This window comes from Ascoidea rubescens, assembly GCF_001661345.1.
Source record: "Ascoidea rubescens DSM 1968 unplaced genomic scaffold ASCRUscaffold_4, whole genome shotgun sequence".
NCBI lineage: Eukaryota > Fungi > Ascomycota > Saccharomycetes > Ascoideales > Ascoideaceae > Ascoidea > Ascoidea rubescens.
Window position 1 is genome coordinate 960,583 of NW_017962916.1, and position 19,979 is coordinate 980,561.

At 34.2% G+C, this 19,979-nt stretch overlaps 9 protein-coding genes across 9 annotated transcripts; 4 read left to right on the forward strand and 5 right to left on the reverse strand.

Annotated features, from left to right (window-relative positions):
- Nucleotides 1-421: 421 nt before the first annotated feature.
- On the reverse strand, nucleotides 422-2,410 carry TDA3 (Tda3p; the record flags this gene model as incomplete). Its single annotated transcript, XM_020191188.1, has 2 exons — nucleotides 422-1,615; nucleotides 1,856-2,410. 2 exons carry the CDS (start codon nucleotides 2,408-2,410, stop codon nucleotides 728-730), a joined length of 1,443 nt encoding a protein of 480 aa, XP_020048380.1. The 3' UTR covers nucleotides 422-727.
- Nucleotides 2,411-3,859: 1,449 nt separating this feature from the next.
- Nucleotides 3,860-4,239, forward strand: ASCRUDRAFT_7502 (uncharacterized protein; the record flags this gene model as incomplete). Its single annotated transcript, XM_020192902.1, has 2 exons — nucleotides 3,860-4,059; nucleotides 4,170-4,239. The coding sequence occupies 2 exons, from the start codon at nucleotides 3,860-3,862 to the stop codon at nucleotides 4,237-4,239; spliced, it is 270 nt and encodes an 89-aa protein (XP_020048381.1).
- Nucleotides 4,240-4,476: 237 nt separating this feature from the next.
- On the reverse strand, nucleotides 4,477-5,187 carry TLG1 (Tlg1p; the record flags this gene model as incomplete). Its single annotated transcript, XM_020191709.1, has 1 exon — nucleotides 4,477-5,187. The coding sequence occupies one exon, from the start codon at nucleotides 5,185-5,187 to the stop codon at nucleotides 4,477-4,479; it is 711 nt and encodes a 236-aa protein (XP_020048382.1).
- A 229-nt stretch (nucleotides 5,188-5,416) lies between these two features.
- SDC1 (Sdc1p) lies at nucleotides 5,417-5,788 on the forward strand (the record flags this gene model as incomplete). The annotated part of the gene is made up of 1 exon (XM_020190396.1): nucleotides 5,417-5,788. The coding sequence occupies one exon, from the start codon at nucleotides 5,417-5,419 to the stop codon at nucleotides 5,786-5,788; it is 372 nt and encodes a 123-aa protein (XP_020048383.1).
- A 133-nt stretch (nucleotides 5,789-5,921) lies between these two features.
- On the reverse strand, nucleotides 5,922-7,787 carry UGO1 (mitofusin complex protein UGO1; the record flags this gene model as incomplete). Its single annotated transcript, XM_020190402.1, has 4 exons — nucleotides 5,922-6,162; nucleotides 6,316-7,029; nucleotides 7,153-7,557; nucleotides 7,663-7,787. The coding sequence occupies 4 exons, from the start codon at nucleotides 7,785-7,787 to the stop codon at nucleotides 5,922-5,924; spliced, it is 1,485 nt and encodes a 494-aa protein (XP_020048384.1).
- Nucleotides 7,788-8,271: 484 nt separating this feature from the next.
- OPI1 (transcriptional regulator OPI1) lies at nucleotides 8,272-10,645 on the forward strand. Its single transcript, XM_020193007.1, is given in 2 exon segments — nucleotides 8,272-9,488; nucleotides 9,501-10,645. 2 exon segments carry the CDS (start codon nucleotides 8,324-8,326, stop codon nucleotides 10,424-10,426), a joined length of 2,091 nt encoding a protein of 696 aa, XP_020048385.1. The 5' UTR covers nucleotides 8,272-8,323; the 3' UTR covers nucleotides 10,427-10,645.
- A 2,835-nt stretch (nucleotides 10,646-13,480) lies between these two features.
- On the forward strand, nucleotides 13,481-16,717 carry ASCRUDRAFT_7507 (potassium/sodium eff; the record flags this gene model as incomplete). The annotated part of the gene is made up of 1 exon (XM_020192918.1): nucleotides 13,481-16,717. One exon carries the CDS (start codon nucleotides 13,481-13,483, stop codon nucleotides 16,715-16,717), a length of 3,237 nt encoding a protein of 1,078 aa, XP_020048386.1.
- A 362-nt stretch (nucleotides 16,718-17,079) lies between these two features.
- ASCRUDRAFT_7508 (uncharacterized protein) lies at nucleotides 17,080-18,615 on the reverse strand (the record flags this gene model as incomplete). Its single annotated transcript, XM_020192922.1, has 1 exon — nucleotides 17,080-18,615. One exon carries the CDS (start codon nucleotides 18,613-18,615, stop codon nucleotides 17,080-17,082), a length of 1,536 nt encoding a protein of 511 aa, XP_020048387.1.
- A 270-nt stretch (nucleotides 18,616-18,885) lies between these two features.
- Nucleotides 18,886-19,934, reverse strand: ASCRUDRAFT_56783 (Mrp/NBP35 family ATP-binding protein; the record flags this gene model as incomplete). Its single annotated transcript, XM_020191190.1, has 2 exons — nucleotides 19,788-19,934; nucleotides 18,886-19,710 (listed from the first exon to the last, which is right to left on the reverse strand). Exons 1-2 carry the CDS (start codon nucleotides 19,878-19,880, stop codon nucleotides 18,886-18,888), a joined length of 918 nt encoding a protein of 305 aa, XP_020048388.1. The 5' UTR covers nucleotides 19,881-19,934.
- Between the last annotated feature and the right edge of the window lie 45 nt (nucleotides 19,935-19,979).

The window sequence follows — 19,979 nt, forward strand, 5'->3', positions numbered from 1 at the left end:
TATTTGTATTTTTTAATTTTTTTTCCTCTTTTCATTTTTAGTTTTATTAATTTTTTTTTTTTTGAGAAGAAAACAAATTTCAAGTTCAATATATTTTGAACATTAAAGGAAAACGCCAAAGAAAAGGAAATATGAAATAGCATTATGACTCTTCAAGAACAAGTCTTTTAAAATTTTTATGTTTAGTTTTTTAATAATTTTTTGTTAATTTAATAGTTTTTTTTTGAAAACTTTTATTCCATTCTATTTTATCATGAATATGCTAATAATAACTCTAATTATAATAGTAATAATAGTAATGAAGGAAAAAAAATAATAAAACAGTAACAACGGAAATAACAACAAGAACGACGGTAAAATGATAAAAAGAAAAAAAAAAATTAACAAAATTAACAAAATTAATAGATTAATAAATTAATAAATTAATAAATTAATAGTGAAATAGGAATTTGAGATAAGAGTATTAATTTTAGTTGTTTGTGATGAAGTGATGGTATCAATAAGATGAAGAGAAGAGGGATGAAAGATAAAGTCAGTATGAAGTGATTAATAAAGACGCTTATTGATTATAGAATGAAATTCAAGAGGATTAACAAAGAGTGAAAAGAAAATAGATATAATATTGAGTGATATTTATTTTTTCATTTTCTTGTTAATTGTTGCCATTATTTATTATGGATATCATTATTTTAGTTGGAGAATATTTTAAGTAGATAGTATCAAAATGTTAATAATCGAATACACTTGCATCGAAATAAAGACTTGGATCTAGAGCAGATATATCAGCACTTTTAGCTTCATTTTCTAGTAATAATTCAGACATTACTTTACCAGTGGCGGGGGCGTTATTGATGCCCCAACACGAGTGGCCAGATGCTAGGTATAGGTTTGGGACATTAGTTTCGCCTATTAGGGGGCCTGAGGAGGAAGGAACGTCTAGTACTGGGAGATAACAAGCTTGTCTTTTTAATACATGGCCTTTTTGTAGATTTGGGGATAATTTTCCAACGTAATGGAAGAGTAGGTCGCATTTTTCTCTAACGACTTCAACATCATCAGTTGTTTCGGGAACGTCTACTAGGGTGTCGCCTTCACCACAAACGTAGACTTCATCTTTTCTTGCGTACATTTCTGGGGAGACATATTTGTTTTTGCCGATTTTTAGTTCAGTGAAGATGGCGTAGGGGGAGACCATGCCACTGTTGGGAGCGATTGTTATTGAGTGAGCTCTTAGACCAGATATTGGGCAATCGGGTAGAATCTTTGAGGTCCAGGGGCCAACAGCTAGAACGATTTGGTGACCGTAGAGGGAGATAGGTTGGTTATCTTGGTTGAATTCAGCTTGGGCAGAGGAAGGTTTGAAGGAGACACCGTCAGCTTCACCAGTTTCGATTGAGAAGAGGATTTCGTCTACTTTACCTATGAGTAGTTCGACAGCGCCAGTTTCTATGGCCTTTTTCAATATGAAGTTTGTGAATTTGTAGGGATGGACTTGGGCGGTTGAGTCAGTTCCACCTAGGGAGGACCAGTCTTCTATGATGTTTTGTTTTATCCAGTTTAAATTTGTTGGTAGGTGGGAAGAGGATTGTGCGTCGGATTTGTTTTCGATTGAGTTCTTTTTGACAGTATTTTTTTTGCTTCTTGTTCTTGAAGCTACATTTTGGTCCGATGAGATGTTGTCAGAGTTGTCGTTGTCAGAGTCAGAGTCATTGTTGTTGGGAGGGTTGATGTAATTTGTAGAGATTGAAGGAGAGGTGTTGAGGGTGTCGGTTTCTGAGGAGTAGAGACGAGTGTCGTTGTGATCTGTTGAATATATTGAGTTATCGTCAGACAAGGAGTTGTAATTGTGATCAACAATGGGTATGTTGTTGTTGTTGTTATTATTATTATTATTATTATTATTATTATTATTATTATTATTTATGTTATTGGAATTGGTGGAGGATGAGTCAGTGTCGGCGGCAATGATATTTAGAGAAAGGTCAGAGGTGTCGTCGTCGTTATCGTCGTTATCGTCGTTAGAATCGTCGCTATTATGGTAGTCGTGATCTCTTTTCAAATATTTGATTATGTTGCCTTCGAGAGAGATTGTGGTTAATCTTCTGTAGTCCCATTCTTTTTCGCCATTATATTTGTTGCTTAGTTCCTGATGTAGCTGGAAGGATAAGGGAACAATTTGTTGGGGAAAGGCCCATAGGGCCAATAAACCGCCGGCTTTACCACTAGCACCACCAGCTACTCTTTTGCTTTCGATAATGGTGACAAAGTGTGTGTTTGGGTCAAACAAGGAGTGTTGGGTTAGATAGTAGGCAGTTGAGACACCAACGATTCCTGCGCCGACGATTATGATATGGTGTTTACCCTTGTGTTTGCCGGAGGGAATAGAGGAATATTTTAGGAATTCAGTCATAGTGTGGTGGTTGAGTGTGAAGTGAGGACTGGAGGTTGATGATAAGGGATGAAATAGTTGGAGTATGAGGATATTATGGATGGGAGAGAGTTAAATTAGGCGCTAATAGAGATGGAAAGATATATAAGAAGATAACGAGGTTAACAAGATGGGAGAAAAAAAAAGAGAGGGAGAGAGAAAAAGAAAAGAAAGGAAAAGAAGCGAAAAAAATCGAGTATTTTATTTGAAATAAAACGACTATTGAGAGGTGGTTAGTGGTATTGTAAATAGTAAATAATAAATAATAAATAATAAATAATAAATAACAAATAACAAATAACAAATAACAAATACTAAATACTAAATATTAATAAATATTAATAAATATTACACAACAATCTGGAAAGGAATCTTCGTAAGTGGTAAGTGATAAATGCTGTGCTTAATAATTGCAATAAATTGACAAAAGCAGTTCGAGCAAAAGAGGGAGGACCAAGAGTGAGCTGGAGTGGTAATACAGGCAATAAAGGCGATAGAGGAGGAGGATAGAATTGGATGTGATCAATGGTTACTTTGATGCTGATCGCTTTGATTTCGATTAAGTGAGGATCGATAGTTGAATTGAATTTGTAGTTTGTACCATCCAGCTGATACACTTCACTGTTAATACACCGATACAGTTCGCTGCACACCAGCTGCCGATCCCAGCGTTGGCGCTTTCCTCTTTCGCTCCTTCCTCCGCCGACCGCACCGCGTGTAGTCCGCTCGGAGGGGAGCGCGCGATTGTGCTGACAAAACGCCGGCTCATCTTTGTTTCTGCAGGGGTCTTAAGCGGCACAGAAAACAGAGCAAGCCTGTGGTGCCGTGCTTGGCAGGGCCGCTGGCTGGATATTAGGTAAGCATCCAGCGCGGCGCCGCGTGGACACGCGAGCGAGGTCCAAAGCGGACAGCGTCCATTCCCAGAAGTAGCAGCCAAAGCTGTTTCCTTGCGCTGGCTCGCAAATGCAGCTCGGCGCGAGTCAATCGCACTGCGGACAAAGATCAGCTGCGTGGTGCGGCAAACCTGCAGCAAAAACACACCACTTCTTACCACGGCCGCAGCCTTATGTTATGCGCAGAAGCGTGCCTGAGTCCGCCACAGCATGCAGCGATGCGCGTAGACGTACCCTGCGAGAGCGGGATTCCACGTGGTGCTGAGTCAGGGCTTACACGCGTCAGCCGCCGGCACACGGCCAATGGGAGAACGAGTTTCATGTGCGGGCGCTGTGGTTACGCGGAAAGGAACCGTCGTTTCAGGAGCAGCGACACCACAAAAGCAGCAGAGAGGTATATAAAGGGTCTGCCTCTGCTCTCGCTGATTGTGGTGTCTTTGCAATTGTATCCTCTGTATCCTCTGCTTTCGCTGTTATTCCAAGTGCTTTCTCTGCTGTCTCTGCTCCCTATTCTCTCCCAATTGCTGCTTCTTTCACAATGAGTTCTTCTGCCGATGTCGAAATTGTCTATGTCACCGCTGTTTTAGACAGTGCCAATGACACCCTCAACGACACTGCTTCATCCTCCTCTGAGTCTGGTGCCTACTTAGTCCACCCTTTCAATGCTGATGGCTCCATCTTGAAAGTCTACACCATCTTGGCTGCCTTTTTTGGTGTCACTTTTGTGTTATCCGCTGCGTTATGATAGCTCTCTCCCATCTCTAGCTGCTGTTGGGTCCACTTTCTCGGTTTTTCTATCGTATTTTGTTTCCTGCTAAAATATTCCTTTTCTCAATCTCCTTTTAAAGTAATATTCTGTCCATTTTATCTCATCTTATTGGATCTGGTCTTTGGTATCTTATAATCTTTAATAATTAATTTTTCAATTAATCTTTTTTCTTACTTTATGTTATCTTTTTGGATCTTTATATATATATTTTTTTTTTCTCTACACTTAGCTTGAGCTTTTGTTTCTTTTTTCATCTCTAATCTATATTTCTTTTTATTTTATTTATTTCGTTCGTTATTGGTATTTCCCCTTTTATAGTTTTTCGTAATCTTTTTGCGCTTATTCTCGTCCATTTTCGTCCTACTTCTTTTCCTCTTTAAAATCTCTCAAAGTATTATAAGCAATACCAACAATATTATCAAAACCGCAATCAACAATCCTATGCAACAATCGCTCAACCTATCTCGGTCGTTCTTCAATATGTAATTGATCCTTTTCATTCCCTTTTTCAACTTTCCATCAACTCGTTCAATATTCCCTGAAACTTCCTCCAATAATATCTCTTGCTCATTCAACTCTTCCCCCATTAATCTTGCTTGTCCGTTGATATTCACCATAGAATCATATATAGAATCCAAGTGATAATCTTGTTCCTCAATTATTCGGCTTATTTGTTCCTCTCGATATAAATTGTAATCTCCATTATCATTATTATCGTTATTATTATCACCATTATCACCATTATCACCATTGTAATCTTTATACTCATTTCCATTTCCATTTCCATTCCCACTACTACCATAATATGTGGCCTTAATATTATCGCAGTCTTTGCTCAACTTCCTGATTATCTCCTCTCGCTTCTGAATATCTTCCTCGCTTATTCCAAACACCAATGGATTTCTCTTGCAATTATCAACACTCTCCTTCAAATCCTCTATCGTCTCTTTCAACTCACCAAACTCATTCCGAAACTCCTCCTCATTACTCCTACTCCTACTCCTACTCTCATTTTTACTCTTGTTCACTCGAACAAACTCCCTCAAATTCTTAATCTGAACTATAGCATCCTCTTTAACCTCATTGAATGGATCCATCTATATACACCTGTCTATCTTCTCTATACTTATATTCTCAATACAATATACCCTAATCTCCACTTTAATAAAATCACCATCCTCTTCTCTTTCTCTCTCTCCGTGCTAATCACACCTCTCTCAAAACCTTATATCCCAATATTCCAATGTCCAATTCTCTATCTATCTCTATCTCTATCTCTATCTCTATCCCATCCTATCAATTCTATCACATTCTCACTTGTACAAAATGAACATCGAAGAAGACAACAACGTAAACTCAGAATCTCAAAATCTCTCCTCGGACCTCACAACTAAACAAAGTGACAACAAAAACTTGCTTTCTTTACCCAAAACCCCCTTCAAATCAATCCAAAATAACGTCAAAATCTCAACAATCATCCCAAATATCCCTCCTGAAAAATTAGCCAATCCTTCAAAGATAACTAATGGTGCTCCTGTAAGACAATACCTAAATAGCAACATAACCCCATATCTACTACAAGGCCTACGAATAATAGCTCATGAAAAACCAAACAATCCACTAAAAGTTTTAGGCGAATTTCTAATTCAAAAAGATCTCGAAATCAATAACAATAACAATAACAGCAACCAACAATAATCATAATGACACTAAAAAATACGAACAATAACTTGAAACTATAATCCTATACACTTATATACTTATACTTATACTTATAATTATACTTATATACATATATAATCTTATATCTATAAACTATCTATACCGGTACTCAAAACTTCTCTTCGACAAAACTCAGCTCAGGATTATTGCTCATTCGAAATCCCCATCCTGCAAAGATCTTCAATAACCCAATTCTCCATCCTCTGCAGAGCCCATCAAATCCATTGTTTTCATTATCTCTCAAATAATAAATATCGAATAATGTCTTGAATATTCCATTATATCCCGCAAACTTCACGATCATTGTATTCTCATCAACCTTTAATGAATTTTCCTCAAGTTTCTTTTGACTCTTTCTCTCACTATTGTTGTTCTTCCTCTTTCTCTTTGTTTTATTATCCTCATCACTATCATCACTGTCCTCTTTAATTTTTATAACTTCATCGTTATAATATCTATACTCATTTGTCCTTCTATTTTTCCTTTTCTTCCTATGCTCAAACTCTTCGCCTTTATAATTAATCAAATAGCTAACTTGACTTCTTCGTAATAACGTCTCAAATGGCAATTTAATAAACAATTCAACAATCTCTGATAATAAATTCAACATTTCAAATAATATAGGCGAATTATAATTGTCTATACCAAACTTGATAAATAAAAAATATGGTGTAAATTTCTTTAAAAAATTGCTCGTAAACGAATTCAAAAAAATCGGTAAAACTAATGTTAATGGTGGTAAGAAAAACTTGACCAACTTGATTAAATTAAGTATTTTAAAACTATCCTCGGAATTTGATGATGATGAAATTATCGAACTAAACTGATATGATATAATGTTCTTAAAATTTCGATTAGAATTATTTATTGATGTTATAATAAACTTAGTCTTAATTAAATCCAATGGAGATAAGATAAACGAGGTAGATACCGATACAAATAATGATAACAAAAATGTATTCAAAGGAGAGGGAGACTGAGTTGCATCAATGAAAAATGGATCAGGAATATTCAAAAACGGTGACAAGAATCCTGATAACCATGCTTCTAAAAACGTAAATAACGTATTGTATAAAAAAGTGCTATTAGTCGCTCTCCACAATCCTCTAGTTCCTTCAAACGATAATATTGATGACATTATATCAATCGTATTCAACGACAAAGGTTGTAAATGGTTTTTATTTTTAGGTTTTAAATCATAATTGCTATCATCATTACTAGAATCATTTATATTATTCACACCATCTATATCATTTGTCTTATGATCGTCGGTTTCATTATCATTATTTAAATTTTTTGCAATTTTGTTTTTATTATTATTATTGCTACTATTATTATACTGGTAAGGATTTGTTGTGTTGGAAAAAAAATAGTCCATTTCATCTTCTCTATCGGAATTGGCATAAATACTGTTATTTAGATTATTATTCGAATCAATGCTTAAATCATTTTTGTCCTTATGAGTTTGGTTTAATTTTTTTTGCTGTCTCTCAAATGGGGATAGCCTGCTATCATTAAATTGACTTGTGTGAAAATAACCAATTTGTAGCAATAATCGAACAACTTCAAAAGGTTGCGAAATACAAATTTTTAGATAATTTTTAAACAAAGAATTCAAGATGTTCTTGAAAATATCTTTAAAGTTATTTAGATCAAATAAATCATGTAATTCTAAATCATGATAAAGGTTTCGAATCAAATTATTCCCAAATATATTGCTATGAGTATTGTTGTTGCTATAAGCGCTGGAATTGGACATCAAACCATACCCCGAAGAAGATTTGGCTAAGCTCTTCTTAACTAAACCGGCAGATCGAATACCTAAACCACCAGTAGAATGATTGATCAACTTTGAAGATAAGGTCTCTGAAATGGTTTTTCCATTCTCGTAGAGAACACCAGTGCCTGGACGATAGATAACTAGATAATCGCCGTCGAAGGTGTCTGGATCATAGTAAGGTCTGAGCTCCTTCATTTCCTAATAGGTGGTGATGTTTTCTGGTGCTTCCCACTTCCTATGATATCGTAGCATTATAACGAGGTAAGATAGCTTTTTTGAACAAAAGGTGATGCGATTTTATTATATCTGCTCACTTTGAGAAAGCAAAAAAAGAGATTGTATTATACAAGCACACGTGCTTGGCACATTAGCTCATAAGATCATTGTACCGTTTGTACCACTCTTCGAGCTTACATAAAAAGCCCTAAGTTACGGTCTTAGAGTGTAAGCCCCTGAGAATCGGAATACAGGAAGCCTTACGGTTACGACCCACGAAGGTCCGCGCAAAACAGCATATAATGTATACCATGTGCCAGTTAGAGACCAAAAATGCGTTTTGTTTATCTTTCACATGGGAAAAAATGTTGGTACCAGTTTGGCGATTAAGGTTGATCCAACATTTTTAGGCTGTGATAGGTTCTGATATAATAATCCTTTTTGTATTGTATTTCAGGAGCTGATAGATGAAAGCACGAACTGTCTTGCTGTGACACCAACAGAAGCATCGAATAATGGAATCTCAACCAGAGCCAAATCCGAATCCAGACCCTACCCCTAATGCTCCATCTTTCACCGACAGAATATCCATCAAGAACCTAGTGAACCAGTTTAACGACAGTAGTATAATAAAAAGGAAGAACCTCAAGAGGCAGTACAGCAACCATAGCAATAACAGCAGTGATAATACCAGTATAGTCAACCATGGTGGTAACAACAGCCATAGCGATAACAATTTTATACAGGAAGACGACGATGTTATAGCAGCAGTGCAAGCTTTAGACCAGTTAAAGAGATCGGGATCTACTTCGTCTCAGAGCAGCAACGATTCTCGTACTATGTACCAAAAGAGTGTCAATAGTACCGTTGATAGTGTTGAGCATTATAGTGATAATTATAATAATAATTATGGCCATGTTCATAATGATAGCAGCAATGAACATAGTAGTAGCAATTACTATTCAAATAGCTCACTTCAGAATTTATTACAGAATAACTATGGTAATATGAATATGAACATGAATAAAGATGCGTTTTTCAAGAAAGTAAGTAAATATTACAATGCATCTAAAAACTATTCCACTACGTTTAAAAACAGTGCCGAGTTTATTGAAAAGAAGACCAGACCTGTTTTGATGAAATATAAGCAACAAAATTTCAATAACATTAGCAATAGTATGAACAATAATATAAACAACAGCATGGAAAATAGGGATGATCTAAGCAAGATGAATCATATTAATGATGGTGATAATAATAATAATAATAATAATCAATCTTTACCATCATTTACTGAATTTTTTCAGTCCAAATTGAGTAACAATGGATTCAATAATTGGAATAATGGGAATAGTGGGAATAATAATATATCATTTTTTAATAATCCGAATTTATTTAATAATAAAAACTTGTCAGAATTATCAATTAATTTTTCAATTGAATCTCAAAAAAATTTAAAATTATTGTTAAAGGTTTTGAAATTGGCCAATAATAGATTGAATAATGGAGTTCAAAATTTACAAAGGTTAATAAATGAGAAAGAGCAAAAATTGTTATCAACCAAAGTTGATGACAATCCAAGTGGTAATTCAAATGTTAGTTTGAGTGGGAATTTAAATGATAATTTAAATGATAATGATAATGATAATGATAATGATAATGATAATGATAATGATAATGATAATGATAATGATAATAAAAATTTAAAATCCAGTTCTTCTAATACTTTTAATGCTTCTAATTCTTTTAATACTTCTAGTTCATCTCATTTGATATATAATAATATAATAAATAATGTTAAAAGGAAAAAAATTAGTGATGAAGGATTAAATCAAGTTAAAAAGGATATTGTAAACACAGTTAAGAAAGCAGTTGGTGTTATATCAAATTTTACAGGAAATTCATTGCCTGAGCCTGCGAGATCATCAGTAAGAGATGTTTTATTAACGTTGCCACAGAAATTAGCCAAAAGTTTGAATTCTCCAATGACTGAGCCATCCAGTCCAATAAATCTTAATGATGCCGTTACTACCACTAATAGCAATAATTTTTTGACACCAGTGGGCTCGAATAGTTCAATAAATGCATTGAATCGAGATTGTGAAGGGAATAGTGGCAGTACAAATGAGAATCAAGCTGTTAATAATGGGAATAGTTATAGTAGCAGCCACATAAATATTAATACAATGATTAGAAATGATGCTAATACAAAGATATTGATATTAGCTAAGGAGTCGTTAGATTCGTTTGCCAATATAATCAAAATCTTTGATGAAAACTTGGAGAAAGCAGAAGATTGGGTTGATGTTAAGAAATCAGAAAAGGAAGAAGAATTGAACAATTTAAGAAAATCGAACCAAGAGAATGATGGTGTTGGAAATGAAGATGGGAATGAAGATGGAAATGATAATAATAATAATTATAATTATTATAAAGATACGGAAATTGACGGCAATGAAGATGCTGGAAAGCACCAAAAGGGTGAAAAGAAAACAGATGATACAGTTGTAATTACGAATGAAATTGTGGGTGATGAAGATAATAAAATTCAGTTTGGCGGTGAAAATTATGAAAAATTTAATAATAGCAGTGATACGCTTAGACCTGATTCGTGTTGACCCACATTTTTTCTAACCAAATGAATTAATTTTTGAAATATTTGTAGAATATATTATATTCATACTATATTCATATTATATTCATATTACATCCAGATCATGTTTGGATCATGTTTGAATCATGTTTGGGACTACTTTTGATTTAGATTAGTTTACTTCATACTATTATATTATATCAAATTATACTATTAATAACTAATACTATACTAATATTACGCTAGGAATCCAATATCGCACTAACAGAGTGAAGTATCACGCCAACTTCTGGACGGAGCAGCAAAACCATGATCAAAAGCAGATACTGCAGCAGATGCTGCAGAGAGTCCTTGGCTGAAGATGCTCAGGCGCTTGGTTTCCTGATCTGGAGCAGGCCACGTGGGTGGGTGTTTAGACCGTGTTCGCCATGATTGCTTTGTTCGCCAGCAAGGCTGGGCAATTAGTGGACTTTTCATAAAAAAGCAACACCAAAAGCAGCAACGTTTCCAGCGTTTCGTGATTCTTGTTCACAGTCGAGCAAACTTTAGCAGGCAGAAAGCAAAGCTATTGGCCAAACCGGAAGTCGCAGCAAGGAGTTTCTTGGTTGCACTCTTATCTTCTTGGCAGCTGACGGTTCTATTCCGGTCCAGAACACTTTTCAAAAATTCGATAAATCCTAAAACTTTGTTACAAAAACAACGGATGTGAATTGATAAGAAAAGAAATAAACTTTTATTAAGATTGTTAAAATTATCAAAAATATCAAAATTTATAACATTTTAAAATTATATTTTATATTATATTTTATATTATATATTCTTGAATTGTAATATTATTAAATTGCAATATTAATAAAATTATTAATATTTTATAATATTTTATAATATTTTATAATATTTTGTAACATTTTTAATTTTTTAATTTTTTTTAAAATTTAATCTTCCATTACAGTCGCAAGATGAGGAATATTGGTGTGTTTGAGATACTTCCGCAACATTTTGATGGTGCTTTCAGAGTGCTTTCAGAACAGTTTCGCCATCCTTTGCAAAATGTTACAATCGTATCACTGTTAGACACTCTCAAACAGTATTAGTCACAATTCCTCAGACTCTTCAATTTTTTTGTTCCAGCCAAACTGATTTCTGCACTCAAATCGTTCACATATTATTTTGCACTATCTCATAGTTTGTTTTCAGTGCAGGAGTGTATGCTGCTTGTGAACCAAAGATCAAAGACTTCACACTCATCAAGCACTTTTAAAACAAAAGCCAATGTCATTTTTATTTCAGCTAAGCATATTGAATTCTACCGTCAACAATGCTTCGATAATGTTTACTATTCAGTGCACTATCAGAGCGGTTATTATGGTGGTTGTTGGAGTGGTTAATTAGCATTTACCAGCAGCGTGCTTCTAATTACGATTCCAGTATAGTCTGGCCTGTGATTGGCCAGTCAGCAAAGCAAAACCCAAATTTAATTTCCTTTAGATCCATTCGAGATAATGCTCCGACATTCCATAAAACAAGTCTAAAAGAATTATCAAAAGTTGTCGAACCGATTAACAGTGCATGGAGTCATGGTTCAATTAAACTAAACTGATATATAATCAAGGATTTAAAGACCCACTTTCAATCCACAATCTTCGATTGAATTATTAATTATAAATGATAAATGATAGGTTACAGATTAATTTCAGGGCCAGTTTAAAGTAATTCCAACTAAAAATGACCCGAAAATTATTATCTCCAAGTTCACAAGGTGTTTCAAGTTGCAATTATTTTTTTTATCTAGATTCAACAAATATCGTATTTTGATATTTTATTTTATTTCATTTTATATCATTTTATATCATTTTATTTCATTTTATTTCAATATCTCTTCAATAACATCTCGCCTTTATCCGTGTATTTAGATTCCTTTTCAGCTGTTTTTTCTATCCATTTTCTGGTCTGTTTTCCTGACTTTTTTTACTGTTTTTTTTTCTTTTTCATCGTCAATGATTGTTTTTTTTTTACTATTATTTTCACCTCTGAATTCCTTTTATTCTATTGCACTGCATGTCAATTTTTAATTGGGTAAATACCAACATTAGTAAAGCCTGAAGAAAAAAATATCGGGTAGAATCTATAGGTTTGCATCGAAATTCGATTGTTGTCTCAAAAGCTTTTCAAAAAATTTCAAAAAATTCTAGAAAGACCAAACCAAAATAATAATTCAACAACAAAACAGCTTTTATCCAGACTGCAATTGTCATTTGACACTTTCAGATGAATTATTGATATTTCCAGGGTCTGGCAAAGTTTGATGCCGTTTGCCCACACAAAAGCTCATTCAGCCGTAACGAGAAGCCATTTGTTGAAACCACATTGCAAAGCACTTTCTGAAGCTTCTTCTAAATCACCTCTGCCTCTTTTCCCCCATAACCCAACCTCCATTGTTCTTCCTCTATTGTGCTTTCTTTCCTCCAGCCTCCAGGTTCTTTTCTCCCTGTCCGCTATCTGTCCGCTATCTCTGAGGAAAACCCCAGCCAATCACTGTCCTGTTTAAAAAACATGCATCCCGCTGCACACAGCCGCACCTCTTCCGAATTTCAACCAGCTCCGACCTGTGATATTCCGACCGCAGATCTGCAGCCTCTATCCGACCGGCAGTAACTTTATTTGGCTCTGCTATAAACTTTTCACTCTTTATTTTTGATTTCTTGCTCTAGTTTTTGGGTTTTTGACCATATAAATACTCTTTTAATCCCCCATATAAACCTTTTACCATGCTTTTATTTTTCTAATTCATCCATCAACTCATCTCATCGATTCCCTTCCATTTCTCCCACTTCTCCCCTTTTCATTTTCTTGTTTTCGATTATTTAATTAATCTAAACTATTTATCTTTGGTTGTTCTTTTCTCAATCAAGTTTCAATCCTATCATTTTTTTTCTTTTTATATATATATATATATATTTGGAAATCAATGATAACAATATAATTTTTTTCTTTTTGGATCAAATTAATCAAATCTATCTCTAAAATCCCCATTGAAATATTGAATACATCAAATCTCTTCATTCTATTTTAATCCATCATGTCTTCAATTCAAGAGAAATTGAACTCGGATTCAGGCTCAAAACCTCCATACCAATTAACTATTCAACAGCTCGAAAAGATTTATAACTCCGATGCCAACGTTGGTTTATCTGACAACCAGGTTAAAGAAAACTCTGCCCTCTATGGTGAAAACACTCTAGGTAAAGAAACTGGTGTTCCCTATGGGAAAATCTTCCTAAGACAAGTTTGTAATGCTATGATCTTGGTCTTGTTCATTTCTATGATTATTGCTTTGGCTATACAAGATTGGATCAGTGGTGGTGTCATTGCCTTTGTTGTTGGTATTAATATTGTCGTTGGTTACTATCAAGATGTTAACGCCGAAAAAACAATGGGTTCTTTAAGATCCTTGTCTTCTCCTGCTGCAAGAGTCATCAGAGGTGGTAACGATTTAACCATCCCAACCAAAGAAGTTGTTCCAGGTGATATTGTTATTGTTAAAGTTGGTGATACTGTTCCTGCCGACTTAAGATTAATTGATTCTTTAAATTTCGAAACAGATGAAGCCTTATTGACCGGTGAGTCTTTACCTATTTCCAAGGACCACACTCTAGTTTATACCCACGAAATCTCTGTTGGTGATCGTCTTAACATGGCCTTTAGTTCTTCCACTGTCTCAAAAGGTAGAGCCACTGCTATTGTTGTTTCAACCGGTTTACAAACCCAAATTGGTATGATTGCTCAATCCTTAAACGACAATAAATCAAAAGTCAGACAAGTTGAAAAAGATGAAAATGGTGCTGCTCCAAAAAGAGCTTATTTCAAAGCTTTTTTCGGTACTTTAAAAGACATTATTGGTGCTTTCTTAGGTCTTAACGTTGGTACTCCTTTACATCGTCGTTTGTCAAAACTTGCATGTGGTCTTTTCGTTATTGCTGTTATCTTTGCTATTATAGTTATGGGTTCCCAAAAGATGATTGTCAACAAAAATGTCGCTATTTATGCCATCTGTGTTGCCTTATCAATGATTCCATCCTCCTTAGTCGTCGTCTTGACCATCACAATGGCTGTTGGTGCTTCTGTTATGGTTACAAGAAACGTTATTGTTAGAAAACTAGACTCCTTGGAAGCCTTGGGTGCTGTTAGTGCAATCTGTTCTGATAAAACTGGTACCTTAACTCAAGGTAAAATGATTGTCAGAAATGTCTGGATTCCAGGTGTCGGTACTTATGCCGTGTCTGACATAAAAAAACCTTTGGATCCAACCACCCGTTCCATCAAGTTTAGTTTCGGTTCTCCCGTTGAAATTGCTGAAAACGAAGTCAACTCTGAATATTCTTCCACTGTACCTTCTCCAATTCCAAATAAATATGCTTCTTGGTTGAAAACCGCAACTTTGGCTAATGTTGCAGTCATCTTTCAAGATACCAGTGATCCAACCGTCGAACCTGAATGGAAAGCTCATGGTGATCCAACTGAAATTGCTATCCAAGTTTATACCTCTGCTTCTAATTTTCCAAGAGAAAGTTTAACTGAAGGTGAAAATAAAAGATATGACCACCTTGCTGAATACCCTTTTGATTCCTCTATTAAAAGAATGTCTGCTGTTTATAAAGATTTGTCTACCAACGAAGCTCACGTCTTCACTAAAGGTGCTGTTGAAAGAGTTTTAGGATGCTGTAAATACTGGTACGGTCACTCTTCTGGTAAAACTGCCAACCTTGAATCAATTAAAGAAGAAAATATCATTGAATTAACCGAAGATGATGTTAGAACTATTGAAAGTCAAATGGAAGCTTTTGCCAATGACGGTTTAAGAGTCTTGGCTTTTGCAACTAAACTTGGTGACCCAAAAATTTCCGATGCCGAATACGCTAAAATTGACAGAAATCAAGTTGAGAATAACTTGATTTTTTTAGGTTTAGTAGGTATTTATGATCCTCCACGTTTAGAGTCTGCTGCCTCGGTTAAAAAATGCCACAAGTGTGGTGTTTCTGTTCATATGTTAACCGGTGACCATCCAGGTACTGCTAAGGCCATTGCTCAAGAAATTGGTATTTTACCTCACAACCTTTATCATTACGCTGAAGACGTTGTTAAGATTATGGTTATGACTGCTGCCCAATTTGATGCCCTAAGTGACCAGGAAATCGACAACTTACCTGTTTTGCCTTTAGTTATTGCGAGATGTGCTCCTCAAACCAAAGTTAGAATGATTGACGCTTTACACAGACGTGGTCAATTTTGTGCAATGACTGGTGATGGTGTTAACGATTCTCCATCTTTGAAAAAGGCTGACGTTGGTATTGCTATGGGTATTTCAGGTTCCGATGTTGCTAAGGATGCCTCTGATATTGTTTTGTCCGATGATAATTTTGCTTCCATCTTAAATGCTGTTGAAGAAGGTCGTCGTATGGCTGATAACATTCAAAAGTTTGTTTTACAACTATTAGCAGAAAATGTTGCTCAAGCCATTTACTTGATGGTTGGTTTAGTTTTTATTGATGACGATGGATTTTCTGTTTTCCCATTATCTCCAGTTGAAGTTTTATGGATTATTGTTGTTACCTCATGTTTTCCAGCTATGGGTTTGGGTCTTGAACTTGCTAGACCTGATTCAATGGAAAAACCACCAAAGGATCCCAAAGAAGGTATTTTTACTAGAGAAGTTCTTTGTGATATGATGGTTTATGGTTTATGGATGGCTGTTTGTTGTATGGGTTGTTTTGTTGCCATTATTTATGGAAAAGGTGGAGGCCAACTTGGTACCCAATGTAACGACTCTTATAACCCTTCATGTAACTATGTTTTCAGAGCAAGATCTGCTTCTTTTGCCAATATGACATGGTGTGCTTTAATTCTTGCTTGGGAAGTCATTGATACCAGAAAATCTTTATTCAAAATGAATCCAGAATCAGAAACTCCCTACACACAAGTGTTTAAAGATTTGTGGAGAAATCAATTTTTATTCTGGTCAGTTATTTTTGGTGTTGTTACAGTTTTCCCATTAGTGTACATTCCAGTTATTAATGAAAAAGTTTTCTTACACAAACCAATTGACTATGAATGGGGTGTTGCAGTTGGATTTTCTATTCTTTTTCTTGGTGGTTCAGAATTATATTTATGGATCAAACGTATTCACTACAGACGTCGTCCAGATGAAGCTCACAACCCAGAATATGATTTGGAAAGAAATTCACCATTTGAGAAATATGCTTCTTTCTCTAGAGCTACAACTGTTGTTGATGGTAATATGGTTCAATTGATAAAATAAGATACATTTTTTTCAACATTTTTTTTACAATACATTTCTGATTGTTAATCACTATTTTTTACTTTAATTTTTTGTTACAAAGCACTTTTTTTAGTCTTAGATAATCTAAACTGTGCACATTGTTTTAATAATTCATTTAATGTTTTTATATTTACACTTAATATTCTTATACTCTATACTCTATATTCTTTTGAAGTTTATTTTATTTTGATAAATTTTTTAGAATGTTTCAAAAAAATCTCTTGAAGATTAACATAATCCTAATACATATATTATTATAAATAAACAAATTTTTTAAAAAGATAAATCAAGTAGTCTAAAAAAAATAAATCAAGCGGTTTAAAAAAAATAAATCAAGTGGTCTAAAAAAAAACAAATAAAAGCACATATACCACCATAAGATTTTTAATTAAACAGCTTATTTGAATTGAAGAGCTGGAATTTGAAAAGAAAACACTGTCATAATCAAGTTCTCTGTTTTTTGTAAAAAAGTTTGAGCTGGAGTTTTTGAGAGGATGAGGTTGACCCTCTTGTGATAAAAAGAGGGATTGTTGATTACTATCTTTTTGATCGTTATCCTTTTGCTTACTACTGTCAACTAAATATGGACGAGCATTGTATTTTTCAGTGACATGATAGGATGATTCATCTTTAAGAGTTTCTTTGGGACTTTCTTCAATCAAAATTTCTGGAGAAAATTCATAAGATGTGAAGTTTGTTCTATTTAATGCATTGAGATTGTCCTGATTAGGTTTTAGGTTCAATTTGACAGGTTGAGAGTTTTCAGAGTTTTCTTGTTTGTTAAAATCTTTGCGAATAGTGTTTTCAAAGCGTTCTATTTCTTTCTGATAAAAATTGGAGTTTGGAAAAGAATATTCATTTTTACTTTCTAAATTAGAAAAATCATCATTATCACGATAGTCATTACCATTGTCATCAACATTAACATCTTCATTATTATGACTATTATTTTCATCATCATTTTGATTGTAATATATATCTGAGGGATAAACAATTTCATAGGTTTCATAATCGTTGTCATCATCATATTGATAATCATATACATTATCATACTCTTCGAAATCAAAACTTTCCTGTATTCCTTCAGTGCCAGATGATATAGGATATTCTTCTAATGGATATTGGGAATAATCAGAATCAGAATCAAAACGTTTCTCGTGCCTTATTAAGCCGGATAAATCGAAATCAGGTTTTTTGTTAATTAATTTAGTAGTTTTATCTGTTATTTTGGAAAAAGAACCATTTTTGATACTTATTGTTTGATTTTTCATTTTTGCAATTTTCCTAGAACCAAGATTCTTAAAATTTGATTCAATAGAAGTTTTCTTATTTAGATAGTAACCAGATTCATTTGGCTCTTTATTTTCTAAATTTCTTTTATTTATTCTTTCAAACTTACTTGAAATCACAGCTAAATCCTCCCAAGAAAGAATTGACAATCCATTATCATCAGGAAAATCTGATGGAGTTTCGGATAATATTTTTTCTGTATAAACTGGTGGAGTTTTCGAATCAGTTTGAATTGGACTCTGTTCCACGATATTGCTTTGGTTTTGATTTTGATCAATGTTTTGATTTTGATCAATGTTTTGATTTTGATCAATGTTTTGATTTTGATCAATGTTTTGATTTTGATTCAAATAGTAACTGTTAATATCTTCAATTAAAACTTGAACCTCATTTTTCAATTCATTATTGTTCGTTATTAGGTTTGAAGCAACCTCATTAGACAAAATTGAAGATCTTAAATCTAAAACATCGGGAACCTGGCTTGTAGCTAAATCAGCTTGAGCTAGTTCTGGCAAAACAGGAAACGAAAAAGAGAATTTAAGATAAAATAAAAATATTTTGAATAGCATTTGATTTTGAATAGCCATAGTATAAATTATTTATTGATTATGTTTAGCAAATATCAGTGTGTGTTAGAATAGCCAGGCTAATTGGAAAAGCATATGTTGAGATTTGAACAAATAATAGTTGTTACCGATATCAAATCTATATAATTAAAGCTCAAAACAAAGATTGAAAGTACCAAAAGTACCAAAAGCACAAAACTACCGATTTCCTAATTGGGATTATATAAACCCAAGCCAAAGGATATAACGTTAATATGCATATTGACTGCATGGACCCACTGTGCCGGATTTTTATTTTTCAAGCTTCTGAAGGATTTTTTGAGCAATTTCAACATAAAAAGCAGCAGAGGGAGAGTCTGGATCAGAAATAACAATTGGTTTGCCCAAATCTGACTGGCGACAGATTTTCTCGTTGATGGGAATAGAACCTAGAATATCCAACTGCTGCTTCTCAGCTTCTCTTTTGACGCCATCGTTGCCGAAAATATGAGATTCATGATTGCAGTTTGGGCAGACATAAAAACTCATGTTTTGGACCAATCCCAAGATTGGAATATTGACCTTGTTGAACATTGTGATTCCTTTTATGGCATCAATTAGAGCTATATCTTGAGGAGTCGAGACAATAACTGCTCCATTCACCTTGACCTGCTGACTTATTGTTAGTTGGGTATCACCAGTGCCTGGGGGCATGTCTATCACTAGAATATCTATGTTATTCCATTCTACCTCAAATAGAAGTTGTTGTAATGCCTTTATCACCATCATTCCTCTCCAGACGACTGCAGATTTCTCGCTGGGAATAAGATAACCCATTGACATTGTTTGTAAGCCATAATTTGTTAGAGGCAATAGCTTGCCAGAATCTGATATTCGAGGTTCTCCTGAGAGATTGAATAGTTTAGGTACTGAGGGGCCAAATAAATCAGCATCTAACAAACCAACATTTTTCCCCAATTTTTGTAGAGATAAAGCAATGTTCGAAGAAACCGTCGATTTTCCTACACCACCTTTGGCAGAAGAAATAAGTATTACTTTTTTTACATGAGGAATGTGTTGTCTTACTGGCAAACCTCTTGACATTCGAGGAATTTTTGGCGACTTTTTGGGCAAACCCTATTTGGTGTTAGCTACTTAAGTCACTGAGGATTTTGATAAAGTGCACATAAAATAGAACGTAAAATCAAACATACTAAGGGGTTCTCATGATTAAATATAGATGATCTGCTAAAAAATCTTTTTAAGTAAAATATGGCAGGCTCTTTAATGTAGAATCTTGCAATCATTTTCTCTGGTTTCGATATTTTGAAGTCTGAAGGAAAAAGAATTTTGCTTTTGATCAAATCTAAAACAGTTGAATGACAATAAGGTTAGTGAAAATCTAA

Excerpts from the sequence above, each read along its gene's own strand:
- OPI1 (XM_020193007.1), top strand. The coding sequence starts at position 8,324 with ATGGAATCTCAACCAGAGCCAAATCCGAATCCAGACCCTACCCCTAAT.